At 40.5% G+C, this 12,396-nt stretch overlaps 1 protein-coding gene across 7 annotated transcripts in view; it reads right to left on the bottom strand.

Moving 5' to 3' along the window:
- OSBPL9 (oxysterol binding protein like 9) overlaps positions 1-12,396 on the bottom strand; it is a 168,868-nt gene that overhangs the window by 103,554 nt on the left and 52,918 nt on the right. For 4 of the 7 annotated variants that reach the window (XM_004089796.3, XM_003258981.4, XM_012511289.2 and 1 more), the window contains exon 3: positions 10,910-10,988. The exons of the other annotated variants lie outside the window; for them this stretch is intronic. In XM_004089796.3, the coding sequence (XP_004089844.1) occupies positions 10,910-10,988 (79 nt within the window). The remainder of the gene's footprint in view (positions 1-10,909; positions 10,989-12,396) is intronic. 7 annotated transcript variants of the gene reach the window in all.

Here is a 12,396-nt window from a genome sequence, read left to right as displayed (position 1 = left end):
CTTGAAATATGTACATTGTGGAATGGCTCCATCAAGCCAGTTAACACAAATATTACCTCACATACTAATTTTTTCATGGTGAGAACACTTAAAATCTACTTTCTTAGCAACTTGCAAGAATATAGTACATTGTTATTAATTATTGTCACCATGTGGTATAATACATCTCTTCATGGCTCAGACCTGTATTCCCAGCACTTTGGGAGGCCAAAGTAGGAGAATCACTTGAGGCCAGGAGTTTGAGACCAGCCTAGGCAACATAGTGAGACCGTGTCTCTACCAAATAAAAAATAAAAAAATTAGTTGGGCATAGGAGTGAGTGCCTGCAGTCCTAGCTACTCAGGACTCTGAGGTGGAAGGATCACTTGAGGCCAGGTGTTTGGGGTTACAGTGAGGTATGATTGTGCCACTGCACTCTAGCCTCGGTGACACAGCAAGACCCTGTCTCAAAAAATAAATAAATAAATAAGACTTCTTGAACTGATTCCTCCTCTCTAACCGAAACTTTGTACCCTTTGACCAACATCTCCCCAACATTCACCGCCTCCAGCCCCTGGTAACCACCATTCTACTCTCTGTACTGTAAGTTCAATTTTTAAAGTTTATACATTTAAATGAATAATGTCCTTCAGGTTCATCCATTTTATCACAAATAACAAGATTTCCTTTTTTTTTGAGACACAGTCTTGCTCTGTCGCCCAGGTTGGAGAGCAGGGGCGCGATCTTGGCTCACTGCAACCTCCGCCTCCCAGGTTCAAGGGATTCTCCTGCCTCAGCCTCCTGAGTAGCTGCGATTACAGGCATGTGTCGCAATGCCTGGCTAAGTTTTGTATTTTTGGTAGAGACAGGGTTTTGCCATGTTGGCCAGGCTGGTCTCGAACTGCTGACCTCAGGTGATCTGCCCACCTCGGCTTCCCAAGGTACTGGAATTACAGGCATGAGCCATCAAGCCCAGCGAAGATTTCCTTCTTTTTGAAAACTTGGTCTCGGCTGGACACAGTGGCTCATGCCTGTAATGCCAGCACTTTGGCAGGCTGAGGTGGGTGGATCACCTAAGGTCAGCAGTTCGAGACCAGCCTGACCAACAAGGAGAAACCTTGTCTCTACCAAAAATACAAAGTTAGCTGGGCATAGTGGCGCATCCCTGTAATCTCAGCTACTCTGGAGGCTGAGGCAGGAGAATCACTTGAACTCGGCAGGTGGAGGTTGCAGTGAGCTGAGATCGCACCACTGCACTCTAGCCTGGGCAACAAGAGCGAAACTCCATCTCAAAACAAAGAAAAACCTTGTCTTAACTGGGCATGGTAGTTCATGCCTGTAGTCCCAGCAATTTGGGAGGCAGAGGTGGGCGGATCATGAGGTCAAGAGTTCAAGACCAGCCTGGCCAACGTGGCAAAACCCCATCTCTACTAAAAATACAAAAATTAGCCAGGCATGGTGGCAGACACCTGTAATCCTAGCTACTCGGGAGGCTAAGACAGGAGAATTGCTTGAACCTGGGAGGCGGAGGTTGCAGTGAACCAAGATCATGCCACTGCACTCTAGCCTGGGCAACAGGAGCAAGACTCTGTCTCAAAAAAACAAAAAACAAACAAAAAACTGGTCTCAACACACTACTCCTAGCCAAAAAAAAAAATTAGAAAGGAAAATAAAGTTGAAGAGTATTCCATTGTGTATATATACACATTTTCTTTTCTTTTCTTTTTCTTTTTTTAAGATGGAGTCTCACTCTGTCGCCCAGGCTGGAGTGCAATGATGTGATCTCGGCTCACTACAACTTCCACCTCCTGGGTTCAAGCGATCTCCTGCCTCAGCCTCCTGAGTAGCTGGGATTATAGGTGCGCACCACCACGCCCGGCCTATTTTTGTAATTTTAGTAGAGACGGGGTTTCCCCATGTTGGCCAGGCTGGTCTCGAACTCCTGACCTCCGATGATCCGCCCGCCTTGGCCTCCCAAAGTGCTGAAATTACAGGCATGGGTGACCACACTCGGCCACTGCATTTTAATAAATAAGCAAGCTCTAATGGACTGAGGTGAAACCAACCATAGATAACTTCTACTAAGACTTACATTTTTTAATGCTTAAAAATTATGTCTTTTGTCTGAGGCAACTTGTATTGCTTTGAAAGTATATTCAAATAAATTTGTAAACCAATTTCATACTAAAAAGTATTTTTATTTTTTTGAGGCAGGGTCTCACTCTGTCACCCAGGCTGAAGTGCAGTGGTGTGATCCTAGCTCACTGCAGCCTTAAACTCCCAAACTCAAGGGACTCACTTGCCTCAGCTTTCAGAGTAGCTGGGACTAAAGGCACACACGCCACCATGCTCAGGGGAGTTTTTTCTTTTTTTTTTTTTTGGTAGAGACAGGACCTCACTATATTGCCCAGGCTGGTCTCTAAGTCTTGGCCTCATGCCATCCTCCCACCTCAGCCTCCCAAAGAGCTGGGATTACGGGTGTGAGCCGCTGTGCCCAGCTGAAATTATTTTTGAGAACACACTGCTTAAAAAATGTTCTCTGTGGCCAGGCACGGTGGCTCACGTCTGTAATCCCAGCACTTTGGGAGGCCGAGGCAGGTGGATCACAAGGTCCAGAGTTCAAGACCAGCCTGGACAATATGGTGAAACCCCGTCTCTACTAAAAATACAAAAATTAGCCGAGAGTGGCGGTGGACGCCTGTAATCCCAGCTACTCGGGAGGCTGAGGCAGGGAACTGCTTGAACCCGGGAGGCAGAGGTTGCAGTGAGCTGTGACTGTGCCACTGTACTCCAGCCTGGGCGACAAGCCTGGGCGAGACTCCGTCTCGAAAAAAAAAAAAAAAAAATGTTCTCTGTAAAGTCCTTTGAAAATGAAGGATTATTTTATGGAAAATTAATCACATACATATCCTTAATTTTTATCTTTAAAATTTTATTTGATTTTTCACACATCAGATTTGCTTAAGGCAAGACATGCCTAATATATAGGTTAGGACGTACAGACAATCCAAAATCAAGGGCAAGTCACTTAACTCTGTGTCTCACTTCTCTTTATCTATAAATTGAGGACAATTCCTTCTTATGTGTAAGTGGTTGTTATGAGAGTAAACTGGAATAACATGTTAAACCATTGGATCCAGACCCGTGGTTCTCAAACTTAAAGAGTGCATCAGAATCACTAGAGCGGGCCCATTCCCAACGTTTCTGATTCCGCAAGTGAGGGGCAGAGCGCAAGAATCTGCATTTCTAACAAGTTCCCAGGTGATGCTGACCCTCTGGTCTGGAACCACACTTTGAGAATCCCTGATGTAGACCAACGTGGGCACGAATCTTGGCTCTGCCACTTAGCTTCTCTGAAACTCAGTTACTCTAACTCTAAAACTAGACATAAAGCCATCTCACAGGCTGTGGAATTTAGGAATTATGTAAGTAATCTACAGTGCCTGTTATACAGTACCTGGTTCATAACAGATATTTAGTAGTAGTAATAATAGTTGTTACCACTACCACCAACACCAACACCGCCACTAATATTTCTACGAAGTCATGGAACATGTAGAACATTAACAATGCCAAATTGGGTTTTCTGTCATTTTTTAAAATTGTATTTATCATGTACAACATATTTTGAAGTATATATACATTGTGGAATGGTTTGAACTAGCCAATTAACAAATGTGTCACTTTACATAATTATCAATTTTGCGGTCATTGTCAATTTTTTTTTTTTTTTTTTTTTTAGATAGAGTCTTGCTCTGTTAGCCAGGCTGGAGTGCAGTGGCGCGATCTTGGCTCACTGAAATCTTTGCCTCCTGAGTTCAAGTCATCCTCCCACCTCAGCCTCCCAAGTAGCTGGGATTACAGGCACATCATCGCCACTCCCGGCTAATTAGTGTCAAATTTTTTAATTGCATTAAACTGCATTGTAATTTAAGGTTCCTTATTTTATATTAATTCCTTTCTTTTTTTTTTTTTTTTTTGAGAAGGCATCTCACTCTGTTGTCCAGGCAGGGGTGCAATGGCGGGATCTCGGCTCACTACAACTTCCAACTCCCGAGTTCAAGCAATTCTCCAGCCTTAGCCTCCTGAGTAGCTGGGACTACAGCACGCACCACCATCCCTGGCTAATTTTTTGTATTTGTCGTAGAGACGGGGTTTCACCATGTTGGCCAGGCTGGTCTCAAACTCCTGGTCTCAAGTGATCCACCCACCACCTTGGTCTCCCAAAGTGCCTGGCCTCTTAATCCCTTTTCTGATAAATGTTAATTATAAACTAGTTGACAAATCTCTACAATATATTTTATAACAATGAAGAGGAAAATGGCTCTAGGGTACAACTGTTTGTGTTCAAATTTCAGTTCTGTCTTATATTAGCTATGTGTCTGTGGCTCCCAGTTTTCTAATCAATAAAATAAAAACACTAATAGTATAACAGTACCTACTTCATAAGGTTGTGAAAACTGCATGAGTTAAAATGTTTATTTTATGGTAGGCACTATTCAGTTAAAACTCATAAAATAAACATTCAATAAATGTTAACCATTATTATTATTACCCCAATATATTATCAGTAACATTATGAATGATATATATTAAATCATTAAACAGATACAATTTTATGTGAAGGTAAAATTCAAATAATTAGTTTTTTTCTAATTATTAGTATGAACTAGTCTTCTATTAGATTGAGCCATATGAACTGCTGATATGCAACTACTTTTCACCTATAAAAAACAGTAATTCCATGTGGTTGAAGCTAATAGCTTTCATCCTAACCTCTCTGATCATTCCTCTGAGCCTGTTAGCAGCTCCACCCTAGTATGATCCAAGGTTTAATCATCAGCTCTCTTCTCACTCTGATCTTCCAGAAGGATAACACTCACTACTACCACGGCTTTAATCAAAGACTAAAAATCCAAAGGTTTTATCTAGCCCATAGATGCATTTTATTTGGTCTACATAAAAAAATTGTTCCTAAAACTGGAGAGTTCACACATAAACACACTCAACCCCATTCACACACACACACACAAAAATTAAATTTCTGGCTTCTCTTGAAAAAAAAAAAAAAAAAGATAATCTGACAATGGGCAAACATTCCAAGCCTACAACTGTCTGGAACTAAGTGGCAGCTATCCCTTTACACAGGGTGTGACCTCTCCAACTTGCTAGTCTTTACACAGCCATACTCTTCATTCATTTACAGTTATGCACTGCTTAATGACTGGAATCTGTTCTGAGAAATTATGTCCTGAGAAATGCATCATTAGGCAATTTCATCACTGTGCCAACATCAGTACATGAACCTAGATGGTAAAGCCTACTACACACCTAGGTTATAGGATTTGGCTATCATTCCTAGGCTATAAACCTGCAAGCTTGTCCAATCTGCGGCCCACAGGCTGCATGTGGCACAGGATGGCTTTGAATGCAGCCCAATACAAATTCACAAACTTTCTTAAAACATTATGAGGTTTTTTTGTAATTTTCTTTTTTAGTTCATCAGCTATCGTTAGTGTATTTTATGTGTGACCCAAGACAATTCTTCTTCCAATGTGGCCCAGGGAAGGCAAAAGATTTGATGTCTTGCTATAGAGTATGTTACTGGACTCAATACTGAGGGCAACTACAACACAATGGTAAGTATTTGTGTATCTAAACATAGAAAAAGTACAGTAAAAATATGGTATTATAATCTTATAGAACCACCATCATATATGTGGTCCATCGTTGACCTAAATGTCCTTATGCAGCACTTGACTGTATTTATCTGCCTAGCCGTTAGGCTTCATATTTTCAATTTCTAGTTCTACCTACCAGCAGTATGCTGACAACCACAAATCTCCATTTCCAGCCCAGACTCAGATCCAACTACCATCATCTGTGTGTCCCACAAACAGCTTAAACATAAGAGGTCCCTCATCACTACCTCTGCTCTCCTATATTCTCTATTTCAGATGCTGACAGTGAGGCACAATGGCTAACACCTGAAATCCCAGTACTTTGGGAGGCTAACGCAGGAGGATCGCTTGGGCCCAGGAGTTCAAGACCAGCCCTGGCAACATAGTGAGTGATACCTCAATAAAGTTGATTAAACATACATACATATAAATTTTAACTCAAAAAATAACTATTAAAATAAAAATTTTTATTAAAAAAAAAATTAGTCAGCCATGGTGGTGCAGGCTAATTTTTTTAGTAGTTCCAGCTACCTGGGTGGCTAAGGTGGGAGGATCACTTGAGCCCGGGAAGTCAAGGCTGCAGTGAGCCATGATCATGCCACTACACTCCAGCCTGGGTGACAGAGCAAGGCCCTGAAAAAAAAAAAAGAAGAAGAAAAGAAAGGAAAGAAAGAAAAAGAGAGAGAGAGGATGGAAGGAAGGATGGAAGGAAGGAAGGAAGGAAGGAAGGAAGGAAGGAAGGAAGGAAGGAAGGAAGGGAGTTGATAACATCCAACAGTAAGCCAAGCCAAGAGCATCACCCTTAGTACCCAAATTCTCTCACCTACCATTTCTGAGCAATTATCAGTTCCTACAGATTAAAAAAAAAAAAAACTTTTTTTAGAGACAGGGCATCACTATATTGCCCAGGCTGGAGTGCAGTGGCTATGCACAGGTGTGATCATAGAACACTACAGTCTTAAACTCCTGGTCTCAAGTGGTCCTCTGGCCTCAGCCTCCTGAATAGCTAGGACTACAGGTGCATACCACTGTGCCCCAGTTCCTATAGATTTTTTAAAATCTCAAATCTAGTCCATTTTCCTCCCTATTATCACTGCTTTAATCTATTTAAGGTCTCATCAACAACCACAGCTATGTTATAACACTATGGATAAACTGCCCATGCTCCAAGCCAAAGACACTGCTCCCACCTGTGTGTTAGATCCCATTCTCTCTTGTTTTCTCCAGGACATTGATCCAGCAACTCTCTCCTTTCTCTCTTGCATCATCAATTCTTCCCTCTTTACTGAATCACTGCTAACAACATAGAAATGCTATTATTTCTATTATCCTACAAAAACAAAACAAAAGCTCCCTTGCTGCCATTTCCCCTTCCGGTTACTGCTATATTTCTCATCTTCCCTTTACATCAAAACTTGAATGCACTGTCTCCAATCCTATCTTAAAATCACTCTTCTCAAGGTTACCAATAAACTTCTCATTATTAAATCCTGTAATCATTTCTCAATCCTCATCTTATTTGATCTGTCAGTAGCATTTGACATAGTTGCTGATCCTTCTCTCCTCCTAGAAACACTTTTTCTTGTGGCTTCCAGAGTACCACATTCATTTGGTTTTCCTCCTCCTTTTTGGTTGCTTCTTCTCAATCTCTTTTGCTGGTTTTACCTCATCTTGCGCCCTCTCAATAAATGTTTGAGTGCCCCAGGGCTTGGTAGTCGGACCTCTTTTCTCTCAACATTTATTCCCAAATTCTTGTGGCTTTCAATACCATCTATGTGCCAATGACTCCCAACTCTATTTCTGCAGCCCAACTTTTCCACTGAACTCCAACTGCCTACTTGACATCTCCATTTGCCTATTTGGTGGACATTTAAAACTTGTTTAGTAAACATGTCCAAAGCTAAGCTCTGATGCCCCTATTTCCCTCACCCTCCCAAAACTAGTTCCTCCTGCGATCTTCCACTTCAGTTAATGGCAACTCCATTCTTGTTACTCAACCTAGACTTGTCTTTCTGTCATATGTTACAGCTCAACTTTCAAAATAAATATACTATCATACAACGAAGTATTACTTAGCAATATAAAAGGAACTATTAATATATACAACAACATAGATGAATCTTAAAAACATTATGCTGAGCTAAAATAAAGCCAGAGAAGAGAGTACATACTGTATGATTCCATTTATGTGAAATTCTCCAAACAAAACATCTATTCTACAATGATAGAAAGCAGATAAGTAGTTGCCTGGGGCCAGGGGCTGGGGCTGGGGACTGACTGACAGGAGCATAAAGGAATCTTTTGGAGTGATGGAATCTATATCTTGATTGTAGTGGTAGTCATGAGTAAATAAACTGATTAAAACGTATAACTGTATATTGTGTACATTTTATTGTATGTTAATTACACCTCAATAAAGGTGATTCAACACACACACAATTCGACCACTTCTCACTATCTCCCCATCTCCACTGCTACCATGTGGGAGCCACTACCACCTCTCTTCTGGTTTACAACAGCCTCTTACTGCAGAAATAGTTTCCCTACTTCTGTCCTTGCCCCTCCGAATTTTACTCCCAACACAGTGGTCAGAGTCATCCTGTTAAAACATAAATCACACCATGTCACTCCTCTGCTCAAAACCTTCTAATGGCCTTTTATCTCAGTCAAATTCAATGCCCTTATAAAGGCCTCATATGGTTGGACTTCCTGTGTCCTCTCAGATTTCATTCCCCATTACTCTCCCCCCATGGTTACCTGCACTCCAACCAGAGCTGGCCTCTAGCTGTTCTTCAAATATATGAGTATAAACTACAAAAAGAAAAACAAAACAAAGTATATGACTGTGTTGCGGAGGGAGGCAGGGTGGGTACATCATTCCAGGCAGAGAAATGACATATTCACCCCACCTCCCCCACCAACATAGCCATATACTTTGTTCCCTGACTTTCTTCAGCTCTTCACTAAAAGGCACCATCTCAGTGAGTCTTTCCCTAGCTACCCTATTTAAAATTTCAACACCTCCCCTCTCCCTGCAACCTCACTTCTATTTCATTTTCTCCTTTCCTATTTTATTTTTTTCTCCCCAGGACTTATCACTCTCATTTACTTATATTTTGCTAACTCATCATGTTGATCGTGTTGATTACCTTTCTCCTTTCCTGGAATGGATGACTCAAAGGGCAAGGAGTTTTATCTGTTTTGTATACCACTGTATCCCCAGAATAATGTCTAAAATAGATGTTGAATGAATAAATGAATGTATCTGAACAAACTCTAGCTTTCCCTTTAATAGTTGACAGAATTTGTTTTATAATGCATCAACTGATTATTTCATTTGCTTAAAAAAAACTGGTGTATTCAATAAAAACTTCAGCACATTTAAACATATGTTCACATATATAGCTAAAATTTGCTTTCAATTCTAATCAAGAATTTAAGATCTCTCAGATATTGATAACTTTTTATCAAATTTGCAGGGATTTTATGATCAAGGACCTATGAATGTGAAATAGCTCTCATTATTAACAAAAAAAAAAATAGTCTTACCAACTTCTTTGCAAAATCCAGATCTCATGCTAAAACTCCCATAACTACTACAATAGAAAATAAACTAATTATTCTGACAGTTTCAGAACTATGAATCCATTTTTAAAATGTGCATAACTCTTATCATTTAAATCCTTCCTGAGGAAAATTTCTTGTTTTATAAGCCAAATAAGTATGAGAGTGCCAATGGGGACATAAATAATTTAAAAGTAAATCAGAAGGTAGAGGTACAGCTTCTGAGGTTCCAAAGGAGGTGTCTCCTTCTTAGTAACAGCAGAGAAGAGAATTCCATACTGCAGCCTTACCTGCACCCAGCAGCTCTTTCTTGAAATGCATTAAAATATTCAACTTCATTCAAGTAAAGAGTTACAGAGTGTAGGAATTATCTGCTTTGATTTATAGGCAGCATTACATATTTAACCTAAAAATAAAAACTCTGGGCTTTCATAATAGGATTTAAAATGTTTTGTGAAGTTAAATATAGTAGAAAATTTCAGGAGAGCATCGTTATTGAAGCAGCTCTGAATAAATAATATCATCAAACACAGTAAATATTTTAAGGATATCTGGAAGAAAGCATTAGAGATATCACTATTGAGTACACTGGTTTACGTTTGTCGAATATAACCTGCATCTTTCATTACTATCTGTCAATTTCTGAAATAAGACAATGAAGAAAAATAACTGCAATTCACTATCCTAGCACAAAAAGACAACAGCTGCCTAAACGCCTCATATAACATATCTGGCCTCTGTTAGACTTCATAACCAAAACATTTTTAAGCAATAAATGTATTTAATATTTATTTACCTTGGCATATCTAGCATCTCTAAAGCAGTGCACTGTTACTTGTAGTTGAGAGAAAGTGCTAACCTCTCCAAATCTTTTCATTTCTAAGTTTCTTGGACTGCTCTAAACATAAAAGAGAGATTACTCTGGAAAGGCAAAATAACAAAACCATTAATACTAAAACTAACAGTCACTCCTAATAGACAAGAGGTACTTTAGGACAAGATCATTAAAATTGACTTTTATTTGCTGGTTTAGAGTTTTCAAAGCAAGATGAAATGAGAATGATCATACAGTACCTTACCCTTTCTACCGGTGAACCATAGCATGCAATGCCGAAACATAGCAGTGGCAGATGACATTTAACTATAAAAAGGATAATAGCAGAGAAATGATAGCTGGCAGACAAAACACAGAAATACAGATGAAATGAATGCAAACTTGTAGTTCTTGAAGCAGAGGAAAACCTTTAAGCCAAAGGTTGCCACTAAGCTTCAATTTAATTTACATTTTGAGTTTTACACGGACAAACACTGCAACCTTCACAATCAGTCTTTAGATTCTTCATGCAGAAGCAGAACCATACTCCTTGATAAAGAAGATCAGCAACCTTCTGTAAACACAAGCCAGCAGCAGCAGCAGCCCATTACTCTCTCCCTTCACTGATTTTTATCCTTTAAAATTTTTCATCTCCAACTGCAGCCAGATCCACAGTCGTTTCAAATTGATCTACATCCACTGCAGATACAAATCCCTGCCTAACCTGCAGCACCACTTCATCCAGAATCTTCCTATGCACTCGTTCATGCAGGATCAGTTGCAAAACCATTCAAGTCATCCAGCAAACAACCCAAAAGAGAAAAGAAGCAGATGGGACTATGAAGAGAAAGAATCTCTTCTTTCAGCTCACCCTGGAAATGGAAGGTTTTCTGATCAACAGTTATTGTGAAGGTGCTGTCGTCCTCATCGTCTATACCAATCACAGCTCCCTGTGAAACAAAGAGCAAAATCCCAATAAGGCAAACAATGACATCAGCAATATTCACTACTGCTATAGCCCTGGAATACTCAATGCACCAACGACACTGGAAGCAGGCTAGACACAGAAAAGGGGAATCTGACTCTAGTTTTGCTTAAGGAGAAAGAACTAAAGGAGAGGAGCTGGCAGGACACTCTAGTACCATGCATAGGTACATTCTATGCCTTCCTTAAGGGCATAGATGTGCTGGGAGGGGGAAGGGACAAACACAGAAGCTGAATCTAGGATCTGTGTTTTAAGAGCCAGCCACTGAGCCTTTCTGAACTTCAGAATGCTCTCTAAAACGGGAGTCAAAAACCTACACCTCACCAGGTTGTTGAAAGGCTGAAAGAAGGCAGGTGCTCTTCATCAGGCTGCTTCTGCGATAGTATATACTTGTTAGTGTAGAAATGCCAGGTGACATTTCCTTCAAAACACTGTCCCAACCCCTTCTTCCAAGTGCTCCCATAACCACTTGTACATTGCCCTCCAAGAGCACTTTTCACAGTATATACTGTGATTATCTGTTCCTATGTCAGCCTCTTCCTACAGAACCACTATGAGATCTTAGAAATCAAGGACTACTTTATTTGATACATGGCACTTAAGTACATACTTAGTATATGTTTCTAAATAAGAGCACAAACAACTCTCCAAACTGGGGGTGGGCAGGCACACACAATGGGGAACTGAATTTATAAGTTGTTTTGGGAAGGCGGACTGGGTAGGTTTTAACCCTTTTAAAAAAAATTTTTTATTACTATTTTTTGAGACAGAGTCTCACCCTGTTGCCTAGGCTGTCACCCAGGCTGGAGTGAAGTGGCACGATCTCGGCTCACTGCAACCTCCACCTCCCAGGTTCAAGCGATTCTCCTGCCTCAGCCTCCCAAGTAGCTGGGATTACAGGCGTATGCCACCACACCCAGTTAACTTTTGTATTTTTAGTACAGACAAGGTTTCACCTTGTTGGCCAGGCTGGTCTCGAACTCCTGACCTCAAGTGATCTGCCTGCCTCAGTCTCCCAAAGTGCTGGGATTACAGGAGTGCGCCACCACACCTGGCCCCCTTTTCTTAATATTCAACTACATGCATTCTGTGAAGACAATAGGAATTAAGATAAGAGACAGGAAACTAAGCAAAATAGGGAATCTATTGTTCAATGTCCTTAAGAAAAAAGTATCTTAAGTATTCCAGAGAGAAAGACTAGAGAACACAGAATAGGTCAAATGCCTCAGGTGGTAAGAGAAGCAGTATGCCCTTGATAAAACCAGAGACCTTGACAAGGGGAGTTGAAATGACTCAAGGGGACAAAATACCTAATCCCATGAAAAAAGGCTACATAGGGGGACTACTCCTATACCAGGAATATTAGGGAATAG

This window comes from Nomascus leucogenys, chromosome 12 (genome assembly GCF_006542625.1).
Source record: "Nomascus leucogenys isolate Asia chromosome 12, Asia_NLE_v1, whole genome shotgun sequence".
NCBI classification, from domain to species: Eukaryota; Metazoa; Chordata; class Mammalia; order Primates; family Hylobatidae; genus Nomascus; species Nomascus leucogenys.
The sequence above is the reverse complement of the archived record's forward strand: the minus strand, read 5'-3'. Positions and strand labels throughout refer to the sequence as shown.